Below are 27,440 nucleotides of genomic sequence, written 5' to 3' on the forward strand. Positions count from 1 at the left end.
GTCTTTTTGGCACCAGGGACCGGTTCCATAGAAGACAATTTTTCCATAGACCAAGGGGCAAGGGGATGATTCTGGGATAAAACTGTTCCACTTCAGGTGATAAGGCATTGGTTAGTTTCTCATAAGGAGTCCACAACCTAGATCCCTCACATGCGCAGTTCACAATAGGGTTTGCGCTCGTATGAAAATCTTGGCCCTGCTCATTAGATTGGGAGGCAGAGTTCAGGTGGGAATGCTTGCCCAGTGCTCACCTTCTGCTTTGTGGCCTGGTTCTTAACAGGCCATGGGCTGGGAGCCCCTGCTGTAAAGGACATGATGACAAATTAGATACAACCTCTTCCTTTAGACACATACAATCTAGGAGAGACGCAAGATATGGACACGTAAGTTCAAGTGTGAGGAATATGTTGAAAAATAGCATAAAAGTAGTACCATGAAGTGCTACAAGATTTCAGAGGAGGGCTGTATCATGTTTGAACATGGCATCTAGGAAAGGCTTCACTGACTACATGGCATTTTAGCTCTTCTGAAGTGTGGGGAGGAATTCAGCTGGCAGAGATGGGAGGGATTCAAATGAAGAGGAAGTAGGATGTCACAGGTTGGTTTGGGGAATGCCAGATAGGCCAGTTTGATAGAGGACAGACCATGTCTAAGGGACTGCAAGGCAAAACTGGGGGATGGGGGCAGTTTATGCAGGGCTCTCAAGGTCAGTCTAGCAGAGTGACAGAGCCACTTAAGGTTTTCTTCAGGGAATTACACAATCTATCTGTTCCTGTAAAAACTTAGAAGGACATGCTGGAGGGAAGAGATACTGGAGGCTGGAATTCCATTTAGGAGTCTTTTTTTAGTGGTCCAGGCATTTGTGTGATAAGAGAAAGTGGAGGGGAGGAAACAAGCACTTATTAAGAGCTCACTATGTGTAAGGTATTTATTTAAAGTGTATTAGATATAACACCCCACAACAACTGTGAAAGGTAGATAACATCAACTCCAATGTTCAATTTAGGAAACTGAAGCTCAAAAAGTTCAGTAGTGTGCCCAAGGTCACTGAGTTAGTTACAACAAGGCGGGGGTGGGGGGACAGTGGCAACTGAGACTTCAAAACCCATTTTATAATATACACCAGGTTGATTAGGGCCTTCCTTTCATAAGCTCCCCGAAATTCAGGATCAGCTGTTGAGGATTTTAGCTGTGCCTCTAGTACAGAACTAGAAATAATCACATATGGTAGGAGAATGATTCTGACAACAGACGAAATTAGAGAGACTCTTCTACCCCACACAACCACAGAAACTTCCCTGCTAGGCTGAGGGATTGAGCTTTCAATGAGGTGATCATGTCTTATCTGTCTCTGGATCCCCCAGAGCAAGACCAGGGACTGGCATTGTAGAACCTCAAGGAGAAAGCTGTTGTATTAAATTGAACTTGTGATTCATGTTACATATGTTCTGTCCTCAACTGAAGTTCTAATGAAACAAAGTATTTTGCATGGTTCTAAGACTGCAATTCACGAGAGTTGTTTCCACAGATGAGACCCACTCTAAGCTCTGGGACAAACTCTGATCCTAGTTGGGAGAATATGAGGATTGAACTGAGAGCTCAGCAGCATGGCATCAAGTCAGCCTCACTGCCAGTCTTGCTCTGCTCCTCGATCCAAGCCGTAGATTCTGAGTGTGCTCCTTCTCACCACTAGGATCCAGCTCTCCCTCCTTTTTAACTTCCGGTAGCTACAATCCTGGCTTGCTCCCTAGGCCAGCATCCCTGTCTTTGAATTTTGTCCACATATGGGATCTTCATTTCTCCAACAAAATATGAAACATAGCAAGACCTTTTTGATACCAACTCTTTGCTTGCTGAAACCTGCCAGGCTGTGTTTTGCTTATATTCCAAGGCTACTGTCTGGGTCCCTGGGACTGTCTCTGATCTCCTGGATTACTCCAGCTGGTCTGTAGAGTTATCCGTCATACTCCAGACCTCCTTGGTCTAGCCTGTGCGTCTACTTGATGAAAGGAATTTGGACAACAGTCATTATAACATCGGTTGAGTATCCCTTATCCAAAATGCTAGGGACCAGAAGTGTTTTGAATTTTAGATTTTTTTTTTCAGATTTTGGAATATTTATAAATACATACTAGTTGAGGATCCCTAATCCATAAATTCAAAATCTGAAATACTCCAATAAGCATTTCCTTTGAGCATCATGTTAACACTCAGAAAGTTTTGGATTTTGGAGTATTTTGGATTTCAGATTTTTGAATTAGACTGCTGAATCTGTAATAGCGGTAATATTCAAAAGTTATATAACATTTGCTATGTGTCAGGCACTGTTCTATGTGTTTTATAAATATTGATTGTATTGATTCTTATAATCATCACATTATTATTAGCCTCATTTTGTTGTTGGAATAAAAAGTAAAACAAAAAACCAACCTGAGTAGTTGTTACTTGTCTAATGTGACGATGTTTGCAAGTGCCAGAGCAAGACTTTGAACCCAGGCATTCTGGCTACAGTTCATCCTCTTAATCACTATACTCTCCTAATAGCAGTGAGAAGATAGAAAACTGCCACTAGTAAATGTACTATCTTAGATGCTTTATTTAATATAATTTACATAATACCACCAATAATTATTAGACTTATGTTAATAAATGTGTTAATATCTAGCTATAACTATAAACCTTTAGCCATTACATGAAACTAAAACTTTAATATATGAGCATTTTCATTTTGATTGAAAATCTACAGATATTCTGCATTTAGGCAAGTCTAATAAGACAGAATTCACAGACATTGCTGTTTCATTTAGCAAAAAGAATCCAAGAATACCAGTAGAGAATATCATCATGAATAAGACTCTGATAGGAGGGGAAACAAACAGTCCCAGGGACCCAGACAGTAGCCTTGGCATATAAGCAAAAAAAGATGGGAGAACTTAAGAATCAAAATAGAGACTGCTGACATCTTGGCAATTTGGATTGTTCTGCACTGTAGTTCACTTGACGAAATGATGACGTTTCACTGTTACCAATTCAGAAGATGAACATCTGACTAAACATATTACAATGAAGAATTTAAATAAGAATTAAATAAGATTGTAGGCCAGATGTGGTGGCTCACACCTGTAATCACAGCACTTTGGGAGACTGAGGCAGGTGGATCACAAGGTCAGGAGATTGAGACCATCCTGGCTAACATGGTGAAACCCTGTCTCCACTAAAAATACAAAAAAACTAGCCGGGCGAGGTGGCAGGCGCCTGTAGTCCCAGCTACTCGGGAGGCTGAGGCAGGAGAATGGTGTGAACTCAGGAGGTGGAGCTTGCAGTGAGCCAAGATCCCTCCACTGCACTCCAGCCTGGGTGACAGAGCAAGACTCCGTCTCAAAAAAAAAAAAAAAAGAATTAAATAAGAAATAAGATTGTAATACTACTTATATTAATATGTAACTGATTTGTGTTATAAATGTAATTTGTTAAAACAGAGCAGTCACTTCAAAAATTTGGTGAGTATACCTATGTATCAGAGGCTGGAGATACATCAAGACATATAAGGAGTTTCTTTTCTTTTCTTTTTTTTTTTTTTTTTTTTGAGACGGAGTCTGGCTCTGTCGCCCAGGCTGGAGTGCAGTGGCCGGATCTCAGCTCACTGCAAGCTCCACCTCCCGGGTTTACGCCATTCTCCTGCCTCAGCCTCCCAAGTAGCTGGGACTACAGGCGTCCACCACCTCGCCCGGCTAGTTTTTTGTATTTTTTAGTAGAGACGGGGTTTCACCGGGTTAGCCAGGATGGTCTCGATCTCCTGACCTCGTGATCCGCCCGTCTCAGCCTCCCAAAGTGCTGGGATTACAGGCTTGAGCCACCGCGCCCGGCTAGGGAGTTTGTTTTCTAACAGTAGAAAGATCACACACAAGTAAACAAACACATAATTCCGACTAGCAATAAGAACTATGAAGAAAGTAAAACAAGGTAATGCAATACAGAATGAAGTACTTGTAGTGGGCTAGTCAGGATACAACATTTGAGCTGGTACCTGACTGACAAAGAATAAGGGTGGTAATGTGACAGAGGTGGTCTGCTCAAGGAGAAAAAGGAGGCCAGAGTGGCTGAAGGATCATGAGAAAGGGAGAGACTGGCATGAACTCCAGTTGGAGAGGTGAGCAGAGTCCAGACTATAGGTCCTTGCAGGCCACAGCAAGAGATCTGAATTTTGTTCTAAGTATTAGAGGAAGCCACTACAGGGTTTTAAGTTAGGGAAGTGATATAGTATAACCTACATTTAAAAACCATCAGTTTAGCTGCTATTTGGAGAATGCATTCCAAGTGGTCAAGAACAGAAGCATAGAGGCCAATTAGGAAGCTACTGGAGTAGGGAACAGAAGATGGCAGTTTGAACTCAAGTTGCATCAGCAGAAACAGAGAGAATTTGTAGACAGAACTGACAGGACTTGTTGATGGGCTTTGATGCAGGGAGGTAGGGAAAGAACGCAATCAGGAATGACTTGTAGATTTTGAGTGGGTGGTTGTGTGATCTAGTAATAGGCGGAAGATTAAGGAAGAAACAAATTTTAAGAGAAATTCCTATCAGTAGAATATTAGTAAGTACAGTGGTAATATAGTGATATCCACAATGACATTTATATTAAACTCAGGGAATTAACAAGCAACACACTTTCACAAAACCTTAGAGAATATGATCACTGGTTAGACCTTTTCTTTGATAGAAAAATCAGCCTACCTCAAGCCCCAAGACCATTTCAGCTATGGAAATGAAAACTACAGTCATCTATTTCTGGCCTTCCATGGGCATATTTTGTTTCATGGGGCAGCTCTAGAAGCTCTGAAGTGTGTGAACACATGACAGGCACTTGATAAAGGAGCGGTGAACTAAATGACACCTCCTTGTCCCATTATAATCTACTCACAATAAAATGGAGAGTAGAACTGAGGACTCTGAAAATTGCCATGTATCATGAGTTTGGATTACATTATTCCCTTATTTTAAAAAATCCTATTATATATGTGTGTGGATATACACATACCACATACACAGATGTGTATTTCTCTCTGATACTATTAATGTAAGAAGTAAGTATGTTCCAAACATTTTTCCTAATATATGATCAGTGCTTTCCCACAATATTTTCATTTTACAATGAATAGTCATTACATACCTGTAGCACATCACCAAGGTCTGCTGTGCTAATATCTGGATCCTCTGTGGTGTTAAAAGGCACAGGAGTTATTCGTACAAGGGTGAGCACTCTAGGTTCTGGGTATCTCCATAACATCATCCCTGGGCAATCTTCAGTTTCATTATAAAATAAGACTTCATAGACCCCAGGCAATTTCAAATATTCTGTCAAATAAAAATATAATTAATTGTATGATTTTAAAGGGGAACATGGTTTAGTAAAGGAAGAAAAACTTATGAGAATAAAAGATATAAAGAAGCTAGTTGATTGGCTTTATATATATTCTGGAACAGAAAGAAATCAAGAACTTCCCCTAAGAGAGACTGAATGATAACGTACTATTTTTGTACTGAAAATTTTAATGCACTTTAAAAAGTCATCTTGATTGTTATTATTTAGTCAACATGCATTTAAAATGCACCCACATGCACACACACACTCTCATACTGAGGCTATTGCTACTTACCAGCATCCTGTACATATTGAAATAGACCTGTCCGTAGGTCATCTGAAGTTTGTTCACTTTTAAATGTCTGATTCTTTTCCACAGGAGATGACATTTGAGGTACTGGTTCAGAAACTTGTATTTCAAAATTTCCCGCCTCACTAAGGTATCCATTGAGTAATTCATGTAGAAGAACTAAACAATTTAAATGTTCTTGACCCCAGAAGACCTTTAAAATCATAAAAAAATTCTAGTGGCTTTTAAATACAAATATTTCTCGAGACTAAGTAGGTATAATCATATTTGAATTACTGTAGGACTGTAATTATGTTCAATTTAATTACTTATAATAAACTGTAATTCCTAAAAAGTAACTGACCTACAGGATGAAATTCTACTGCTTGAATTGAGTAAATATATAACAACAAAAAATTAATTATATTTTATATTGTGTGAATAACAATAAAATTTAAATGTTGAAGTATGTTGATGTGAAGTAATGTTTATGAATTAATTTAGCTAAGAGGGAAAAGAACCCTATTATAGTCTGAGAGAAGGCAATGAAGATCCTCTAGGCCAAAATGTTAATAAAATCATAATAATAACCTTGTGGAATAGCTCTGACATTTTGCCATGAGATTAAATAAGCAATCCTTATAATAGGGTTCCTTTCTCTGCACTTTTATTTTTCAGAGAAAAAGAGAGGGAGCCTTCTCAATGAACCTGAACTTAGAAGGCTCCCAACTTCCGTGGTTAGTAAGACTGTGCCAACACAGAGGATTCCAGAGCCCCTGAGAATCAACTATACTACAGTAGCTACAGTAGAGTTTCAGAACAAAAGGACTTAGCGTTTCCTCTAATGGAGATTAAGTTTTCTTTTTCTGCATGTGAGTAATATTAGTCTATAATAAGTTATAGACATATAATGACCAGTAGGTTACAATGAAGATTAAAACTTTCAAAAATGTTAAATTTCTCTGTAAATACTAAATAAAGGCAATACAACTATCAATTCTAAGAGAACCAGGTAACACAGAAAAGACAAAAGAATATATAGTAGTAGACAATAATAGCCCTATATCGTGTGGGTAAATTTTAAACCCTAGGCTTAGGTTCTGCTCTCTGGAATTAAGGCATCTCAGAAATGAAAGTAAGAGATATAACACTAAGTGTACTTGTGTTCTCATCAATCTTATTTTTATTGGATGTTGAAAAATAGAGATAGGTGAAAAGTCAAACTGGGGAGTAGAATGTTGTGCTCTAGCCTTTAAATTGTCAAGAGACAATGACTGTAATACAGAGATAATACACTGTACTTTGTTTTTGCTTTTATTGATGCTGTGGTTTAAAATTTTCTTACTTTTTATTTTTAAGCACTTGGTCATGTAAACAGATCATTGCTGTTTTTAATGTGAAGTTACTTGGCTGCCTTGGAAAAAAGGTAAGACAATGAATATTCTTGATAAAGTAATACATGCTTATTGCTAAATATATGAAGATTTCTGATAGATGCTGAAAATTTCCAAAGCAACACAAAACAATAAATTATTAGGATCTTCCCAAATCTTGCTCTGTACATTAAAAAGAAAACTGGTGAAAACTTGAGGCAATACAATTTTTAGATAAAAACAGAAAATTGGCCAGGTGCTATGGCTCATGCCTGTAATCCCAGCATGGGTGGAGGATCACTTGAGCCCATGAGTTTGAGACCAGCCTGGGCAACATAGTGAGAACCTGTCTCTTAAAAAAAATAGTCAGGCATAGTGGTGCACACTTGTGGTCCTGGGTACTTGGGAGGCTGAGGTGGGAGGATCTCTTGAGCCCAGGAGGCTGAAGCTGCAGTGAGCTGTTATCACACTACTGCACTTCAGGATGTGCAACAAAATGAGATCCTATCTCAAAAAAAGAAAGAAAGAAAGAAAGAAAGAAAGAAAGAAAGAAAGAAAGAAAGAAAGAAAGAAAGAAAGAAAGAAAATTCACATTTAATGTCTCTATTATTGACCAATTAGTTGTTTTAATTTTCTATCACTGTGAATCTTTCAAGCTTTTTGGATTCATGTCAAGTTTAAAGTGGCATCAAATTACATAAAGATTAAATTAAAATCTATCCAAACACAAAATATTCAAGAAATAACTTGGATATCTTCATATATTCTACACTTGGCTGTTAATACAAATGCATTAAGAGCTTGCAATGTGACTAATTTATCAAGTGTTGTAATCAGATCTCATCACATGTAAAATATTTAATATTAGGAAATGGTTCTTATATATTGCTAGTGACACTGTGCCTGCAACAAGTTGACTACTTTTAGTATTAATAATTTAAAAAATCTATAGCCTGGACAACATAGTGAGACCTAATCTCTACTGAAACAAACAAACAAACAAACAAAAAACGAAACATTAGCTGGGTGTGGTGGTACACAGTTCTACCTACTCAGGAGGTTGATGCAAGAGGATCACCTGAGCCTGGAAGATTGAGGCTACAGTGAGCTATTATTGTACCACTGTACTCCAGCCTGGGTGACAGAGCAAGATCCTGTCTCAAAAAGAAAAGTCTACACATAAAAAAAAAAAATTCAACCCAGCAATTCCACTCCTAGTTATATATCTAAGAGAAATGAAAACATATGTCCACACAAAAAGTCGTACACAAATGTTCATGGCAGCATTATTTATAGCAGTCAAAAGTGGAAAGAACCCAAATGTCTATCAACTGATGAGTCAATACATAAAATATGGTATATCCATATGATGGATTATTATTTGGCCATAAAAAGGAATAAAATATTGACACTTGGTAAACATGGATGAACCTTGAAAACACTCTAAGTGAAAGAAGTCAGTCACTAAAGATCACAGGTTATATGGTTCTATTTATATGAAATGTCAAGAATAGGTAAATCTATAGAGACAGAAAGTAGATTAGTGGTTTCCTAGGCCTGATGAGGGGGTTAGAGGGTAATGCGACTGGCTGCTAATGGATACGGGTTTTTTTGTTGGTGGTAATGAAAATGTTCTGAAATTGACTGTGGTAATGATTGTGCAACTCTGCGAATATGCTTAAAAACCCACTGAATTGTATACTTTAAATAGGTAGAGTGTCTGGTGTATGAATTATATCTCAATAAAGTTGTGGAAAATTTAACAAGTAGCAATCTGACAAATACCCTTTCTTACCACACTTTTAAAATTTAGTGAAACAGTTCAAAAACTGAACAGAGGCTAGTTAATAACCTATGAAAAAAATATGGCCAATACCCACAGACCTGTAGCAGACCTCCTCTTAAGTCAATGGATATTTTTGGTATGGATTGCTCAGGGCCTGGATTGCCGCTGTGTTTACACCATTTAGCTTCCAGATTGGCAGTAGCACAACATGGTCCTATCAGAATGCGGCTTCTTTCTTTGAGACTTGTTTTAAGGAGAAAATCGTTTATAGTGAGTAGAAATGATGACCCAAGAATTACGCCTGAAAAAAAAAATAGAGAAGAGTATATAATTCATCCTTATCAAAAAAATGTTTGGGAAAGAACTGTCTGTATTTTTGAAGAGTATTAATTCGTCCTTTGTCAGAGTCTTCTTGCTCAGTTGGCAGTCCACCACCGTTTCATGCCATTTATACAGAGTTCTAGTTATAAAGCAGGTATACCTCATTCACATTCCTAACAAAGTAATATTTGCCAAAACATTATGACTTTTTCCATGTGTGAGCATTTTAAGTTTTATGAGTAGAGACATTTTCATTAAGTTGTGCAAGTTTTTCAAGCAACTACATTAAGAATAAGAACAGCTGCTTCATTTGTCTATTGTTAACATGATGGGAAAGGGTAATTTTCTGTGATTTCGTACAGTAACAGAGTGCAGTATATTACTTTGCTAGACACTTAAGTTTTTTACTGGCCCATGTTAAAATTCAAAACAATCAAAATATATAACATGTGTTTTCTAAAAATTTTAGTTTAATCCAAACTTCACACATCATAACCACTTGAAGTTTACAAAGTCTTAAAAACAGATAGTGGCAGGTTAGATTTATGAGAAAAACTATATGCTATAGTTCAAAGTAAATATACCCAGAAAAGGAATACACTTTAAAATGTAGGTTTTCTTTTGAACTTAAAATAGGAGTGTAGATCAAAACGTTTTCATAAAACCAATGGCACATTTTAAGATATTTAGATGCAAAGTTAGAGTGGTGAGTTAACTTTCCTCCCAAGGAGCTCATATTCTAAATTGTCATAGTGAATATTGAATTTCACCAGACCACGTTTGTAATGCCCATGGCTTATTTTTCTAATGATATTTGATCCCTAAAAAAGATGAAAGATTAAAAAACACCTTAGGCCCATAGTATACACATGTTTCAAAGTACAGTAACCACACTGACTTTTCAATTCTGTAGAGACTTGAAAATTTCATATAAGTTGTATATTCCTACTGCAGAAATAAGATATTCAACGTCTAATCCTCCACAGAAGGCATCACACCCACAAAAGCGTTAGAGATAAGACTTTTGTTTAAAAATAATCATGGTGGAAATCCATTGCTTAAAATGTTTCATCAAATTGTGAAACTGAAACTACCATTTCATTTACAATTATCCTGATTCAAAGCTTTCACTCAGTCTAAACAAACAAATAAACAAGCAAAAAAAGCACTCTAGAAAATAAAAGAAATAGAAACAGGCCCCAAAATACCCCCAAATAAAAAACCATCTTTATTAACAGAGTCCATAACTTAAGCCATAATTTTCTGACTTAACAGCATTACCTTTCTAAAATATCTAAAACTTCTAAAAGTAAATATTTGCTAAATGAAATATATCTATTCATCATCCAGAAATTTGCCATAAAGGCATAAAAGTATAGCCTTAATTCAGTACAATTATTTAGTAAATGAGCATTAACAGAATGTCAGGATTACATCATCTTTTATTTTCAAATACACATATCTTTGTACAACCCCACACTGACATACCTAATTAACTGTTTGTAATCTTATTATGATAGTCATATTGAATCCTTGTACACAGTGTTTAATGCCAAAGGCCACCTAGTTTGCTTATCTTATTTAATGGTTATCATTATCTCTTCAGGCACCCAGACTGAAAAACCTCAGGTCCTCTTTGAAGGCTCTTATTTCCTTTGACAAATTTCTAAAACTTATCAATTTCTATTTCATTCTCTCCAATTCCATTATTTTAAAACATCAAAGAAGAGACACCTGAATAATATGAGTGACTGAAAGAGACGATCACACCATTTTCAAGCTCTAGTACTGACCACGCTGGAGGCAAGGACCAGCTTATTCAGTGTAGTCCTGGGCACAACAGTAGCTATTCAGGACATGTTCCATTGAACTGAATAGACAGTTTAGAATCTGATCCTATTTTTCAGCTGCCTCAACGTATTTCTTAATTGGTAGACAGGAAATAAAACTGCTTACATCTTCGGTTTCATTTTGTACCACTGTAACATAACAAGGCTGGATGGAAGAGATCTAGAAATCATCTACTCCAAGACCCTTCACTTAAAAAAAAAAAAAAAAAGCTTTCTATTTTGAAATAACTTTGGACCTACATAAAAGCTGAAAAAACATACTGTATAACGTTCCTGTATACCCTTCACCTAGCTAAGTAACTTTAGTACAAATACTGCAATCAGGAAATCCACATCAATATAATACTTTTAAATAATCTACACATCTTTTTAAAATTTTGCCATTTTTCCCACTACTTTCCTCTTTCTGGTCCAGGATTCAACCTAGGATCTCTGCTGAATTTAATCATCAAAGCTTCTTAGTATTCTTTAATATGTGACAGATCCCCCAGCTTTCTTTGTCTTTCATGACCTCGATACTGTGGAATAACCCAGGACAGTCATTCTGCAACATGTCTGTCAGTTGGGGTTTATCTGATGTTTTCTTGTGATTAGAATGAGGTTATGCATTTTTGGCAATACCACAGAAGTGACACCCTTAGTGCATCATATTGGTGTATGTGATACTTAATATTTTACTATTTACAATATTAACTCTGATCATATGGCTAAAGTGGTGTCTGTCACATTTTGCCACTGTAAAGTTAACACTTTCCCCTTGTAAGTAAGTATTTTTGTGGGAGAGACACTTGGAGGTTATGCAAATATGCTCTTTTTCTTCAAACTTTCACCCACTGATGTTAGCATCCACCAGTAGTCTCACCTGCAATGATTTCTTGTGGTGTGTGATAATGGTGGTTTCCTATTTCCCTTACTTAGAGCTGTCCCTTCTAGTGCCCACTTCAGTAGCACATATACTAGAGCTGTCCCTTCTACCCCATATACTAATTCAATTATTTATTTATATCAGTATGGACTCATGAATATTCATTTTTATGGGTTATAATCCAATACTATCATTATTTACATTGTTGCTTACTCTGAACCAGCTTTGGCCATTGGGAGCCCTTTAAGATGGTCCCTGTGTCCTTTTAGTATATGCTCATCTTTTTTTTTTGTTGTTTTTTTTTGAGACAGAGTCTCACTCTGTCACACAGGCTGGAGTGCAGTGGCATGATCTTGGCTCACTGCAACCTCTGCCTCCCGGATTCCAGTGATTCTCCTGCCTCAGCCTCCCGAACAGCTTGGATTACAGGCGCTCACCACCATGCCCGGCTAATTTTTGTCTTTTTAGTAGAGATGGGGTTTTACCATGTTGGCCAAGCTGGTCTCAAACTCCTGACCTTGGTTGATCTGCACATCTCGGCTTCTCAAAGTGCTGGGATTACAGGCGAAAGCCACTGCACCTGGCCTATGCCCATTATTTTTTGAGAACTTCTTTACTTTCAGGCCACAAAATATTTCAGGCTCATCTTGTATTTTTCCCACCCTATCTCCAACACCAGCCATTTCTCCAAGGAGCTCTGGTTTCTTTTGTTGAAGAATGGTATCTAGAAACCAAAATCTGGGTGGTAGGTATGCTCGTTGCTACTGGGGTGTCACTGCTGCTAGGTCCTTTCAGCAGAGCTAAGAAGTATATGTATGTATAGCAACCCCTGTATACCTACGTATCTTTGTCTCTCTCTCTATCCACTGGTAAATATATTAAAAACCATGAATTCATACTGATACCTCAGGTTCAAATCCAACAGCACAGAGTGGTTTCTAGCCTTCTCCCATTCCTTATTTGTAACCTCTTTCTATGACCGTGAGAAACTTGCTAAGTACCTCTTCAGGTGTGTCTGTTTCTAATCCACCCTAAACCATCACTTGGAGTGGTCAAAATTAAAGCAAAAGAACTAAGAAAGCCATAAAGAACAAGTTTATGGAAGCAAAGGTAATTATCTACTAAAGAAAAGTCAGAAAAGGTTGATATTTATTCCTGGAAGTCTCTTTAGGAATGGGCTTGACAACATTTTGTCTACAAAGCATACAGAGGAATGAGATTCCTTTCTCACTCTATAGTGGCTTTCATTTAAAAAAGAATATTTGTAAGCATGATAAAATCTTATATTTGTAGAAATAACATCATACATACAGAATTTGGATCATATTAGGTATTTCTATTATGCAGGAACCACTTTAAAATACCGATATTGCACTAAATACTGATGTTGTACTAAAATTATGAGGAATTGTCTTAAAAGAACTAGTACTGAAATGTCAAAATTCATATCATTCTATATTATGCATATCACTTGCAAAGTGCCTAACCTCTTAGAGAACTTAAGTAGAGTTGATGGAAGGCTCTTTTTAACCCTCCCAAAGTTACATAATTACAAGTTCTTATTGACTGGGGCAAGGAGAGAATGAAAAAAAAATTCCAGACTTGAATTATTACAAAACAAATATAGAAAAACACTTCCCTACTATTACACAAATTCCTTTTTTTTTTTCCCTTGGGGACAGAGAATGGGATAGCTAGAATTCTCAAGAGAGTAAAGATAAAGGTAGGGACAGAAATATCAGGAAAATGGCATAGAATTAGGAAGCCAATGATCACACAAACATTTGGGAGGCTGGAACAAGAAGAAAGTGGGCCAGACTCAGGTGAGCACTAAGGAGGACCAGAGGACGCACAATGTGCTTCAGAAATAGAGGCCCTGCAATGAAGGCAGGCACTAAGCTAGCTATAGCTATGTTCCGGTGACAACAGAATCCAATGACTGGTTTGCCGGAAACAGTCTAGCAGGTTGTGGAACTTGCCACACTTTATGGGACTTTATGTTTGATATTCTCTGGAGATTGATTTGGTTCCAGAATGAGCATAATATTCAATGAAAACCACTAAGGTATAATAATACTTTTGGGAACATGACCCTTCCTCTTGCTCCCTGGTCTTGAGGTTAAGAAAATTAAGGCCCTGGAACTACTGGCAGTCAGCATGTGGAGCCTAAGGGACAAAGCTGCGTAAAGCAGAGGGAAGAAATCTAACAGACTCAAACTCATCCTTTTTTATGGCTGCACAGTCTTCTCAGCAAACTATCACAAGAACAGAGAACCAAACACCGCATGTTCTCACTCATAGGTGGGAACTGAACAATGAGATCACTTGGACTCGGGAAGGGGAACATCACACACTGGGGCCTATTATGGGGAGGCGGGAGGAAGGATTGCATTGGGAGTTATACCTGATGTAAATGACAAGTTGATGGGTGCTGACGAGTTGATGGGTGCAGCACACCAACATGGCACAAGTATACACATGTAACAAACCTGCACGTTATGCACATGTACCCTAGAACTTAAAGTATAATAATAATAAAAAAAAAAAAAAAAAAAAAGAAATCTAACAGACTCTTCCATGCCTCAGGACAACAGTGGTTTGGAGCTTTTCACATACGTGACAACTGCTTAAACCAGTTTAGGTTGGATTTTCTGCCACGTGCAATCCGAAGTGTCACAAATAATACCTTTAACCAATGGGATTTCAATAAGTAATCTTCAGTTTTCTATTCTCCTCTTGAACTAATATTTCAGCAAACTTCTCTACTCTCATGCCTTAAACCATAATATCTGTCCTTATGACACAGTATCTAAAACCAGGCCTAATTTCTTAAACAAGTGCTATTACCATGCTTCTGATCGTTTCTAAGGAATTTAGATATCCTGGCTCACCTTCAATTTGACATTTATGTAGGCATGTATCCATTATTCAACCAAAAGTTACTGGTTATCTACCATATATTGGGTATATGAAGATAAAGAAAATAATTAGCAATTTTCTTTCATATCAGATTCTCCCTTGGCAATGTATTAGCTTCAAGTTCTGCAATCTCAGTAGTAAAGTACTGAGTGGGGAAGAGATATCCCACATTTCTAATATTGACTCTGTTAAGCACATGAACTGTTGAACAGGAATACTTCCCTGGTATCATACAAACCCTAATAATTTTTGCTTTCTTTTTATTCACTTTATGTGCTGTTAATTCTTTTTCTCAGTCTCTTTTATTCTTTTGCCCAAGCCTACCCCTTGCTTTAGTCTTAGTTTTTACAGTCATTCTACAGTTCTTATTTGCCTGTAACTCAGGCCTACCAGCACTGATCATGAGCTTGTTTAAACACACAAATGACAATGAGAATTTAATAAGATGCTAATGTTTGCAGTGAGGACACAGGAACAGCCATTGCCAGAAAGTATTAAGAAAATACAAAATCCGCAGATAAAAATATGTCCTGCCTGGTCCTTTTTGTCCTTTTTCTTTCTTGCCATATACCTATGTAGAAATTCAGTGTGGTTCAATTTTGAAACTTACACAACTGATACAACTCATCCCCATCTGCCTTCCTTGTCTGCTACACATACTGCACACACCAACCTGTTGTGACTCCATTCCTCAATGAGGGAACACAGTTACCTGTAGTACCACAGAAAGATTCACCCACAGATATCAGCTTTTAAGTTTAAAATAGATATTTCCTTTGAACATATACTCCTACATTAAAAAAAGCTACAACATAATAAAAAAAATGTTAGTTAAGTGCTTTTAATCTTGGAACCAGTATTTATTTATTTATTTAGAGACAGAGTCTCGCTCTGTCACCCAGCCTGGTGTTCAGTGTGTGATCGTAGTTCACTGCAACCTCCACCTCCCTGGTTCAAGCAATTTCCCTGCCTCAGCCTCCTGAGTAGCTGGGATTACAGGCACACACCACCATGCCCAGCTAATTTGTTTTTTTTTTTTTTTTTTTTTTAGTAGAGATGGGATTTCACCGCGTTGGTCAGGCTGGTCTCCAACCTTTGACCCCGTGATCTGCCTGCCTCGGCCTCCCAAAGTGTTGGGATCACAAGCGTGAGCCAGTATTTATTAAGAGCTTGTGATAACTTAATAGCAATAAAAGGTGGTGATGAATTTCACAAAGGGTCACTTATAGATGGTAAACCAAATTATACACTTTTACCACAAAATATCAAAGTAATCCCTTGGACTCATGACAGGGTTATTAATTTTCCTTTCCCCATTCTTTCACTCTGAGAAGCTAGCCCGTGGGACATCAGGCCTTTCTTTTTTTTCCCAGGAAACATACTAAATATCTTCCTTATTTTGAATCTTATGTATTAACACACATATAAACCTAGGGCCACAGAGAATACTCAGAGTTCATGTAAACTAGATATTTATACATCCAACAACCTGGTATAAATGACAACAGAAAGTGAGTTAAGGCATGTGTTCTTCTTCCTAGGGGGACGAATGCACCATTGGACAAAATGCCTACAAGTAAAAATTATAAAGAGCTACCTTCTTAACAATGGAACATTGGAAAAGGCCTGAATAATTTTGTAAAGTTCTGTGTGTGTGTTTACAGCAAATAAGACAAATGTTTATATTTGTTCTAGCTCATGAGTACACAGGCATTTGATGAATTACCCTGTACATTTTCTGTACTTGTATTTTTCCCCTAAATTTCTAAAAACAATGAAGACAAAATTTTTAAAAATATGCTTCAAAAGTTTAGGATATAAAATTATCACTTAAATGTTTAAAAGCATGAATATTATTAGAGTTATTTACCCAATTGTTGATCAGGTCATTTTTTTAAAACTTTAAATTCTGAAACAATTTTAGGCTTTCAGCAAAGTTGATATCTTCCACCCAGCTTCTCAATGTTAATAACTTACATAAAATCAGATTATGACTCTTAAAAACCATTAAATTTGCAGTGATATAATACTACTAATTTGAAGACCTTTCAATCTTACCAGCTTCTCCTCCAATGTCCTTTTTCCGTTTCAGGATCCCACTCAGGATCCCATGTTGCATTTAGTGATTATGTGATCAGGTCACTTTGACCAAGCGTGCGGTATGACTTCTTCTACTTCCTTTCCTTCAACAGAATGCTTTCCCGATGAATTTTTCTGCTTTTTCCAAAAATCTATGTTTATCTTTCAAATTTAAGTTTTAGAAAACTAATAGCAGATATTTAATTAAACTAAATGAGGTGTAGCAACATTGAGAAATAATTTCAGAAACAACTGGTATGATAAATGGAACCAATCATGCTTCGTTTGAACACTGACATACTTTTCATTGAGTATAAAAATTTACTTCAAGGAACAAATAGTTTAATGACTTTTAAAATACTCCTTCAGAAGACTAATAAATGCAAACCACTTGTTTTGGAAAATGTTTACAAAGTGCTGCCAGCCCTACATTGTCAGTATCTACCAGACCCTTAGTAAGGCTCCTAGTTTCTACATGCTGACTGAGCCAAATGCAATCTAAATTGAGCTTCTATATATTATTAGAAAGAGTAGTCAATGATGACATTGCTAGCAAAGCATATCCAGGTAATTATTTTATCCAGCTGTAAGTAATCTAAGGCTACTAGAAAATCAGCAAGCATGTGTTAGATATATCCGGAAGCTGATTTGCATAACAGTGAAGCATCAGAAAACCTCAAAATGTGAAAAGGACAAAATTTTGGAAGTATTGGCTGTAAAGACACAACAAATTCCTCAAAAATAAAGTCTTCCATTCCTTCAACCAATTATGTTGAAGCAGATAAAAATGGCATTTGGGTGCTCTAGCAATGAAAAAAATGTGTTCCTCCCCGCCCTTGATCAGAATATGTAAGTTTAATTATATTGAATTCTATAATAAACCTATATATATATAGAGTGCATATATATATATATATGTGCGTGTGTGTGTGTGTGTATATATATATATATAGAGAGAGAGACAGAACCTATAATATAGTAAACTAAAATACAGGAAAAAATGATATATGGGACAACATAACAAAACCAGATAACTACATGGATACTGACATTTAAGCTGTAAAAGATGCCAGTATTCCCCAACAAATGAACTTAAAAGTCTAGTCATCAAAATAATAGACCAAATGGGTGGCCAGGCTGCTAACATGTTTCCCTTCTCAAAGCACCTGATGATTTCTCATAGGTGAGATTTCCATTCCCCAGGGACTGTGACTTAGTCCTTACTGGTAAGTAAAAATTGGAACCTCCTAGTTTAATTCAAACCTCTTTGTTTGGACACAAGAAAATGGAAAAACAAGTAGCTGGAAGAGTTTTTTCTTTCCCATAAAAAAAGGCAGAATTTGTCATGAAAGATGAAGTGTCTACTGAGCTGGCTACTCACACATGGCCATTGTCTGGGAAAGGTATTTTTTATGAAATGCTTTAGAACTCTAGGATCCTGGAAAAATGAAAACTAAAAATACCAAAGGGTGATGGAGGATATGCTTTGCCTCCTTCTTCCCCTCCAATCTGCCACCATGCTCACTGTTTTTACAGTTGTGTTAGTTTATTAGAAAAATAAAACTTGATTGGATCATGTGGTTACATTTTTTAAAAAAAGCAGACTGGCAGATCTGACTGCATGACAACCTTCTTACATAGGAAAGAATAACAGCAAATACATACTTGAAAAGTTTCTGGGATGAATACAGTAGCTGGTTAATTGAATTATGCAAGGAAACTGCTGGAGAATCAATGTTTTTTGAAGTTACATGAATGAAAAAATTGGTATAAACTTACTCAAATAATGTTGAAAACAACATGACTTGCTGAGTAATTTACTGCAGTGCCTTAGAAAATGGTCTTGATCTACAGAATCCAGGTTTTGAAAGACTGGTATAACAGAAAGGCCAGCAGTCAGGATATGTGTGTTATAGTCTCAACTCCACCATATGGTATCCCTAGGCAAACCACTTAATCTCTCCACTCTGTACTCAATGAGGGAATTAAGACCCAAGGTTCCTTGACACTTAGTGGACCCACATAGTAATGGTGGCCCATGAGGTATTTTTAGTATTCCTAAGAACCTAAAAGAAATCATGAATTTGTCTGAGACTAAGTTGTAGAGGTGTTCTGAAGTTTTTGTTTGTTTGTTTTGGTTATAATTGTATCAAGTTGGTATAGTTAGCTATCTAATACTAAATGCAGTGTGTCCAGACCATGAGGTCAATGGGAGGAAAGGATAATAAGGGCTACTGATAAAAAAGGATGACCTTCAAGGTATTTTTCAGCTCTGATATTTAGTAATCTATGACCTCCATATTCATGTGGTGTGATTTTGGGGAAAGGAAGATAGAAAAAGACCAATATTTACTGAGAACTTAATTTGTACCAAGCAACGGTTGGATACTCCGCATACATTATGTCACCTAATGCTCTCAAAGTCCTATACATTAAATATTTTTGTCTTCATTTGGGAAATGCACTACAGAGTAACTTTTGACACAACCAACTGGTCAGTAAGTAGCAGGGCTGGGGTGCAGATTCTGTCTGTCTCTTTACAGCACCATGTTGCTTTATACAAACTACTGCTATTAGTTCTTAGTAATTTCATTTTTCTAACTGGTAACTGGGTTGTAAATAAATGCATTGTCCTGTCCTCATTTCCCTTGCTCAGCCTCAGTATGTTATGCCAACATAGCCAACAAGTCCAGGGGACCAACCAGGGAGTAAAAGAACATCTAAGATATGTCGTCAGTTACTCATCACTGTCAGGGTTGCTTTGCTAGAAGCTTTCCTAGCAAACAGCCTACTGGCTTATATGGACAAGGGGGCAATCTGCTGTGACCACAGGCAAAACTAAATGCTGTCACAAATTCAGTAGAATGGGGGATAGAGATTTACCTCTAATCTTTTATTTTTCCACACTCCTTGGGTTGGGGCTACAATACTTGTCCATTTTACTTAATACTAACCTAATAGGGACTATCATTCGGATCTAAGGAGAGGCTATGAAGAAAAAAAGTCTCTAGTACTTAATTATTAGGGCTGGAAACGTCCTCCTCCAATAACATTTTGTACAATGAGATAGCTGCATGTTAACTGACAGCATTTTTGTTGTCTCAAAGACCCTTTTTTCTCCAAGAAACACAATATTTAGTATGTGTACATGTAAAATTTGTATCAGTTGTTTTTTTTCCAAATGTATCTATTAATAAATCTAGTGAAAAGGTTCTTTATCATATGACAAAAGAAAAAACACTATTTTTTTTTTTCTAGAGTATATAGGACACACAAGGTCCAATGTAATGGCACACAATTCTAAAACAAATACCCTGAGGTCAGCAGTTTTCTAGCAAAGAGTATAGATTAAATTTGGAATTTGGTAACTAAAACTGATAGCCAGAAATGACTAATTTGGCTAAAGATAAGATCTGAAGGTGGATTTACATAGAAGACTATAATGACTACACTGGATTTCTCATTAGAAGGCGCAGAGTCTTATGAAGACTTCATATTCCCCAAGAGAACGATATTTACACAATTAACAATTCTTTTGTTGGGAAAAAAGCTTTTCATTATTGCATGTGGACACATGTGGGCTGTGTAAAAATACAAGGGATGTGTAACACACGGTAAACAGAAAGTAATGATCTTAAACAGGCCAAATCCTTGAACTCGTCATTAATAAATGTCTCTCTTGCATTCAGCTACCCCGGCTGCTGGGAGCCTGTTTTCTTCAAGTACTTCAAACACTGAAATCCAGGAACATTTATTATTTTAATCCATTACAGGCAGTGCTTGATTTAACTTTATTGGTTGCAGTGGTGGTAGTGGTGGTTATAAGTGGGGGTACAGCAATGTTCTTTTACACATCATTTCAAAAGGGCTTAATTATATTTTATAGTTTAGGCCAGGAATTCTGCTTGTTTTTTGTCTAACAAGGTTCAAATGGAGTTCAGGTCAGTGATGAATCAGAACAAAAAGTCAGAGATGGTTATCTCTCTGAAATGAGCTCATCTCCCTCTACCAAAGGCTGGGCAGGTACATCATGTTCACTACACCACAGCACATGAGATCGCTCTGATATCCTGTTTGTTGCTTATTAGATAATTTTTATTTTTATGCAGCTTTGAAATACATACATCAGAAACTCAACCCAGTGGATATCTTCCATATCTCTGAAGTTACTCTCCTATGCATTTTAAAGGCTTCCCTTTGGAATCCAAAACAGCTATAGCAACCACACAGGACTAAAACAAAAAATGTACATAAAGAACATTTTAAGAAATGTACAAGCTCTTTATCACAGGACAATGAATATATCTCCCAAAATAAAAGATGTAGAATACTGTATTTACATAATTTGGTTAAACAAAACAATACATGACTAGGTAAACATGGCCGAGCAGCACATACCTCCTAGTGTCTTTTTTTTTAAATGTCAAACAGTCATAATTTTTAATCTCCTTCTTTGAGGGTGTGAAAAAAATCTTTTCTAAGGTAGTGGTAATTAATAATGTCTAGTGTATCTAATCATATAACAGTTACAGCAAGGAGAATATAATTTGTATGTTGAGATGTCTTCTCCATTGCACATAATTTCTAAGAAGTGGACAGGAGAATGACAGTATCTCATACATTTATGGTTTTTATTCTCATCATATTAGAAAACATAATATGGGACATTTTTTGAAAAAAGTTAAGATAATTTTACTTGTTCTTATTTCCCAGCCAATTTTTAGAAATTCCTGTTCTACTTTTTTTTCAAATGCCTCAAGGTTCACCAGGATATACAGAAATATATCATAGTCAAAAATTATCAGTAATCTACAGGTAATTTAAAGGTGAAAAAAGAAGTACATGCCAGTTTATCAGTAGCAATTTTGAACCTTGTTATAAAGTAATAGGAGGGAATCTGACCAGGATTAATAGTGGTACTCAGTCCTGGGAGGGGAGGTGTCATGTTTCACGGACCCTAGGCCATCTGTTCTTTCCCCCTACATTTTACTTCTGCAAAACCATAAACGCACCTCTACCTCGGGGACTATAGAAAGGCATTAGAATTCTTCTGCTTTTCATTATCACAAGATTCAGTAACTCATTTCATTGTCAAGATAATCCCCTTTTACTCTTTCTTTTGCGCTTGTGGGGTATGCCAAAATGACAAATAAAAACCCAGATGTTACAGACCCAATGAGGTCTCCACCTTTCCTTGAGTGTTGGGTTTAAGCTACTTGAGACATAGTGTCAAAAATGACAGGACCCTGATGCCCACACCCAATATTCATTAAGGTTTGTTAGTGATTTGTATAGCTGTCTACAAGCTGTACTTCCACTTCAATCCTCAGTGGCTGCTTAAAAGTTAAGTTTATCCTCTGGTTTAACTGTCAAAGAACTCATTTCCTATTGTTCAGGCATTGGACAGAAATGTTATTTCTTTCTAAAAGTAACAAAAGTCTTTGGGGTGTTGTAATTGGCTGGTTATTGCAACATATTATTTTAGGTAGTCATATCTAATTTAATATTTTATTTCGCCTTAGGCTAACTTGCATCTCTGCAGCATCCAAAGCTTATGACAACACCTTATAAGATTTTACTTGGAAGATCCAGTTAACTATAGAATGAAAAGTTGGAGCTCCACTTTTTATCAATTAATGACCTGGTTTCACTTTTCAATACATGAAAAGAAACTTTAGGTTCTTTACATTTTATTAGTCCTGAATTCAGTGAACATGAGAAAAGGCATTTTGTGTATGTGAAAAATAATGTGGTTATGCTTTCTCTACTTTTGTTTATTCAGAAAGATAAGTACATCTGGATGACAGAGGCTGGGGTAGTGAAAGTTACATAAACCACAGCCCTTTGACTAGAAGGAGTTCAACTCACTGTTTTTGGCTTGGGTGAAAAATCACCCAAGTCCTTACGGACAGGGGATCCTTCTAACTTCTTCCGAATTCTGACTAAAATGCCAGCCAAGATGACTTCATTAAGGTTATTCCCCCAATCTTTTGTGGCATCTAATTTGCTCATATTCTATTTTCCTTTTCCTTATCTACATACACGGAGGCTGCCAATCTAAGTGCCCCCAAGAAAGAGTAAGGCAGCCTAAAGTACAGCTAGTTCACAGCTCTCAACTGTGGGCTCATTTGTTGAAATCTAAGGAGTGCCGCCCAAATAGAGCCATAATTTACTCAGACAAGGGGAGCTAAAATCTGTAGCTCACTCTCCACCCTACCTCTGGAAAGTGCTACACTGCAAGTTCACAATTTATAGCTACATACTTATGGTTTCTCCAAAGCTACATATTTCAAATGGCAAAAAAAGATTGTGTTGTATGTGCATGTAAAGGAAAGGTTTTTTTTTGTTTTGTTTTGTTTTGTTTCATTTTTCCAGAAAATACTATAGAATGGGATGGATTTAATGAATAGCAAAATAAACATTATCGGCCTTAAAATATTTTAAAATATATGATATAATTTCTAAAGGAGATGTACTTTTAATACATTCATAGGATTTTCAGCAATATTATACACCAACCTTAAAAATACAAGCATTACCTCTACTGAAATCAGAACTTTCGGGTCGTTTTACCAAAGATTCATGAGAGAACGTAAGTATTCTAACAGAAACAGGAGTTAGGTTATTCTAAGTCACTGCTACACCAGTATCTGCAGAGTGGAATTAAAAAAAAATCAAATCCCATGAAACTCCCATAGTTTAGGGTTAAATAATAATGCAGGAGGCTAAGAAGAACTGGTAGATATTTTTTGTAAAGTAGAAAATATTTAACCATTTCGTTTCATTCCAAATGATAATAACAGGAATTCCTTTAACTGCTTCAGTCAATAATTTATAAATATTTAGTTTTATAAATCAGTAAATAAATCTGAAAGCACAGATAATTTAAATGTATTTGGAATGCCTGGGGGAGAAAATTCACTTACCCCTTTCTGTCATATTATTTCCTTTTCACATACACTTCCTGTAAGCTTATGACAGTTTAGATGACAAAAAAATATAATCATTAGGTGAACTCAAATATTTTTGTACCTTTGACAAATAAAGAAACATACCTAAAACACATTCTCAATGGTGTTTCTCTAAATATTACTTAGCACATAAGATTCTTCTAGCATTACAAATCTATTTTGGCTTCTAAATTAAAACTCATCTGGAAAGGACCGTTTTACCCTGTTTATATAACATTGTCACATAAAGAGTGTTAAAAAAAATACTTCACTAAAAATAGCTTGCGTAAGTTAGGGATTAGAGTAGTTTCTGCTGCTATAATTGTTCCTTTGTAGTTTTTTCCATGATGTTTTTGCACAGTGTTTTTGACTGGGTTTATTAAAGTCAGCACATCAAAAAGGATCAAAGAGAAAGTGAGTGAAAACCAAAGAAACCCCAAGTGTGTTGTCTCATTGGGGAGTTATGCAGATTCGCATAAACAAGTGCAAATTGTTGAGGTTTTAATGAAAATTTTCTACAATTATTTTATCTGAAGTCATTCTATACAATAACATCTGTACAGCAGATGGCTATACTGTACCAAGGCAATGCTCCTTTTTCTTTCTGTTTAATAGTACATCTGAGATGACTACTTTTGTCACTGTGCTCAATTTGGTTCAGCAAATAATTTTGAAAAGTGCAGCTGCTGCAGATGGTCACAACAGTTATATAAACTGTAAAATCAAAGACACAGTTAAGTATTTCTGTATTAGATTCAAACTATAAAACTCTGACATGAACTCTATTGAGCTCAAAGATATACTACAGTATAAACAATTTCAGTTAAATGTAGAACGATGTCACTTGAAAACTACAAAAAGAAATATGACTACTGGTAGGAGGCTTTTATGTGAGTATATTTGTTTTTTGGTGGTGGATAGTTTTTATCACTCATCAAAATTATACTTTGAATATATGTTTGCATGTATTTTATCCAAATTGCAAAGCATGCATTTTTAAGACATTTACACAATGAAATTAACATTCAAAGCTTAAATTATGTTTTATTTTAAAAATATAGCTAAAATCAACTTTTTTGAAAAAAATATGTGGCAATCTCTTAATCACAATTTTCCAAGAAATCAGTCCTTATAACTAGAAGTTAATAAATCTTATTTCAACCTTGCCAACCTTGTTATCATCCTAAACTGTTTGAATATGCATAAAGAAAAAACTGTAGTAAAGATAGAGTTTGGTGTTCATTATAGTCTCATAACAACAAAATTGTTCCTATTAAGTAGTTAACCTCAGCTCTGATTTGATTAGATGCAAATAATTATTTTAAAACATTTGCTGGATACTACATGTTAGACTTGTATAAAGTATGTTTAGTCAAAGCTATAGTTGCTATTTTTGTGTTTAACTATATTTAAGAACAGCACTGTAAAAGGATTGGGGGTATGTAGTTTTTTTTACATACAGGGGGAAAAAACAAGTTCCAAAACTAGAGTTTACTAACTTGTACAGCTTAGTGAGAGAAGGATTTTTAATATTTTAGAGGTGTTTCCCAAAGACAGACATCATTAAACATGGAAAAAATATGAGTAATGAATAAAAAAAGCAATGAGGATAAAAGAAGAACCTAAAAGTGAGTACAGTATGTTTAAATTCTTCCATTTTGTTTGAATCTTAACCTTTCCCTGCTATGATTAAGGTACAACTGGAAAGGCATGGGAACAGACCCAGTGTTGTCTGGGTTGCAATTTATTTGTGGATAGACCAGATACTGTAGCCTCCAGTATTTCATAGTCTTTCATGTCCCATGAACCTTACCTTTTTCACTTGTAACTTTTAAGACAACTAAAAAAAAAATAATTGGCTTGCTCACAAATATTTCTGATGAGAAAGAAATAAATCATCTATGTTTTGGCCTAAAATTCAGGCTTCTCAACTATAAAACTTTTCCTTTCTCTTTTAACTACTGTGCCCAAACTGGCTGTGTGGAACAAAGTTACAGTAAGTCTACAGCTGCCATTTAATTACTTTTTGATAAGCAACTAAGTTGCATATAAGGATTTGCTTTATCCCCTGCACTATCCCCAATCCCCAATTCCCCCCCACAAATTAAAGTGGGAAAATACATGGTTCCCTTTTGCTACATTTACTTTGAGAGCAAAATTTCTGGCCCTGTGCCCTGAAATTTTACAGTAGCAGTTTCTGTGATTGAAAACTGCTATTTCCCACCTGTGTCTTGCCTTTTCTCTTCCCCTCCTCACAATCCTTCTGCCCACCCTTTTTGAAAAAGTATATAACAATTTAGTCATGGTAACAGAAGTGGAAAAATGTAGATATCACTGCCAGTTGGTTTCTCACCTCTCCTCCCATCAATGGCATTCACTTTGCAGAGTCTGTACCCCACTTTGCTAGGCTAGGCACAGAAGCACAGCTTTTCGCTGCCAGGTGTTGCTGCCCGATAAAATGCCTCAACCGCATTCTTGCAAAGTTGAACCTTGGCTTCTGTTACACTTTGTGTAGCATATCTGCCACAACACCAACTTTTCTAAATAAATGGTTACCAGTGACTTAATGCCGTGCATCAGAATCACCCACAGGGCTTGTTGAAGCACAGATTGCTGGGCTCCATGCCCACAGTTTCGGATTCAGTAGGTCATGGGTAGGGTCTGAGAATTTGCATTTGTAACAGTTTCCCAGGTGATGCTGATGCTGCTAGTCCTGAGATCACATTTTGAGAACCACTCTTCTAATGGTTCACAAAACTTGACATACTGTTGTTCCACTATAGCTGTTTTAGGTAAAAAGGAATTTAGGAATTAACAGTTTTAGACACCTGGAAGAACATGCCTCAAGAGGAGGACAGGAACATAAGACTAAAATATCTATACTTAAAGGATTTGTTCTAAAATTATCTCTAAAAATAAGGTCACAAACCAGAAATATCCTAATCTCTAATGGCCTTTATAACTTTTAACTTCTACATAATATAAATCTTCAAAATGATGCATTTTCAGATGTTAACAAATCATATTGCTTGTTCTGTCTCCCCGCTTCCCTTTTCTGTGACTTACCAGGTACTTTTTGTGCTGCTTTGACACTAAGGCTTCCATTGAGGTTTGAGAGAGATGCTAACAGGCATGGTTTACTGGTATGGGGTACAGTTTCCATGGAGATCACAATCTGAGTAGTTTGAACAGAAATTTTTTGAAAGCAGGAAACAGCTCTCCACATGTTTTCTTGAGCTGAAATCTTTTGCACTCCATCACCATGAACTTTGGGTTTAGACAGCTTTCCACGGTAATATTTGGAGACTGGAAGATCATCCTTATTCACCATGGTGTTGGACATGGCTGAAGTCTCTTCATTATGTGCCGAACTGTGTGCATTTTTTATCTTCTTTAAAAAAAGGTGTATCTGATCCAATTTGGTGAAACTCAGGTTTGCTTTCAAAGGCTTTGATATATCCAAATTGACATCCGCTATAAAAGTAAAAAAGATAAAACAATTATTGAAGCTTTCTTATTGAATATAAGCCTTTACTTCTCTGTCAAGCTCTTATTTAAAAGTGTCCCAAGATCCATATTATTAACTCATTAGGATGCCAGAACATGATCTATCTCTTACTCATCACTTAACAATTCTTTCCATGTTGT

At 36.3% G+C, this 27,440-nt stretch overlaps 1 protein-coding gene across 1 annotated transcript in view; it reads right to left on the reverse strand.

Annotated features, from left to right (window-relative positions):
* The window catches only part of VPS13B (vacuolar protein sorting 13 homolog B (yeast)), a 542,268-nt gene that overhangs the window by 149,479 nt on the left and 365,349 nt on the right, over positions 1 to 27,440 (reverse strand). The window contains exons 18-21 of the mRNA XM_011966737.1: positions 26,859 to 27,266; positions 8,907 to 9,109; positions 5,656 to 5,863; positions 5,169 to 5,353 (exon numbers count right to left, since the gene is read on the reverse strand). Of these exons, the coding sequence (XP_011822127.1) occupies positions 5,169 to 5,353; positions 5,656 to 5,863; positions 8,907 to 9,109; positions 26,859 to 27,266 (1,004 nt within the window). The remainder of the gene's footprint in view (positions 1 to 5,168; positions 5,354 to 5,655; positions 5,864 to 8,906; positions 9,110 to 26,858; positions 27,267 to 27,440) is intronic.

The sequence above is a fragment of the Mandrillus leucophaeus genome, unplaced genomic scaffold (assembly GCF_000951045.1).
Source record: "Mandrillus leucophaeus isolate KB7577 unplaced genomic scaffold, Mleu.le_1.0 Scaffold770, whole genome shotgun sequence".
Lineage (NCBI taxonomy): Eukaryota > Metazoa > Chordata > Mammalia > Primates > Cercopithecidae > Mandrillus > Mandrillus leucophaeus.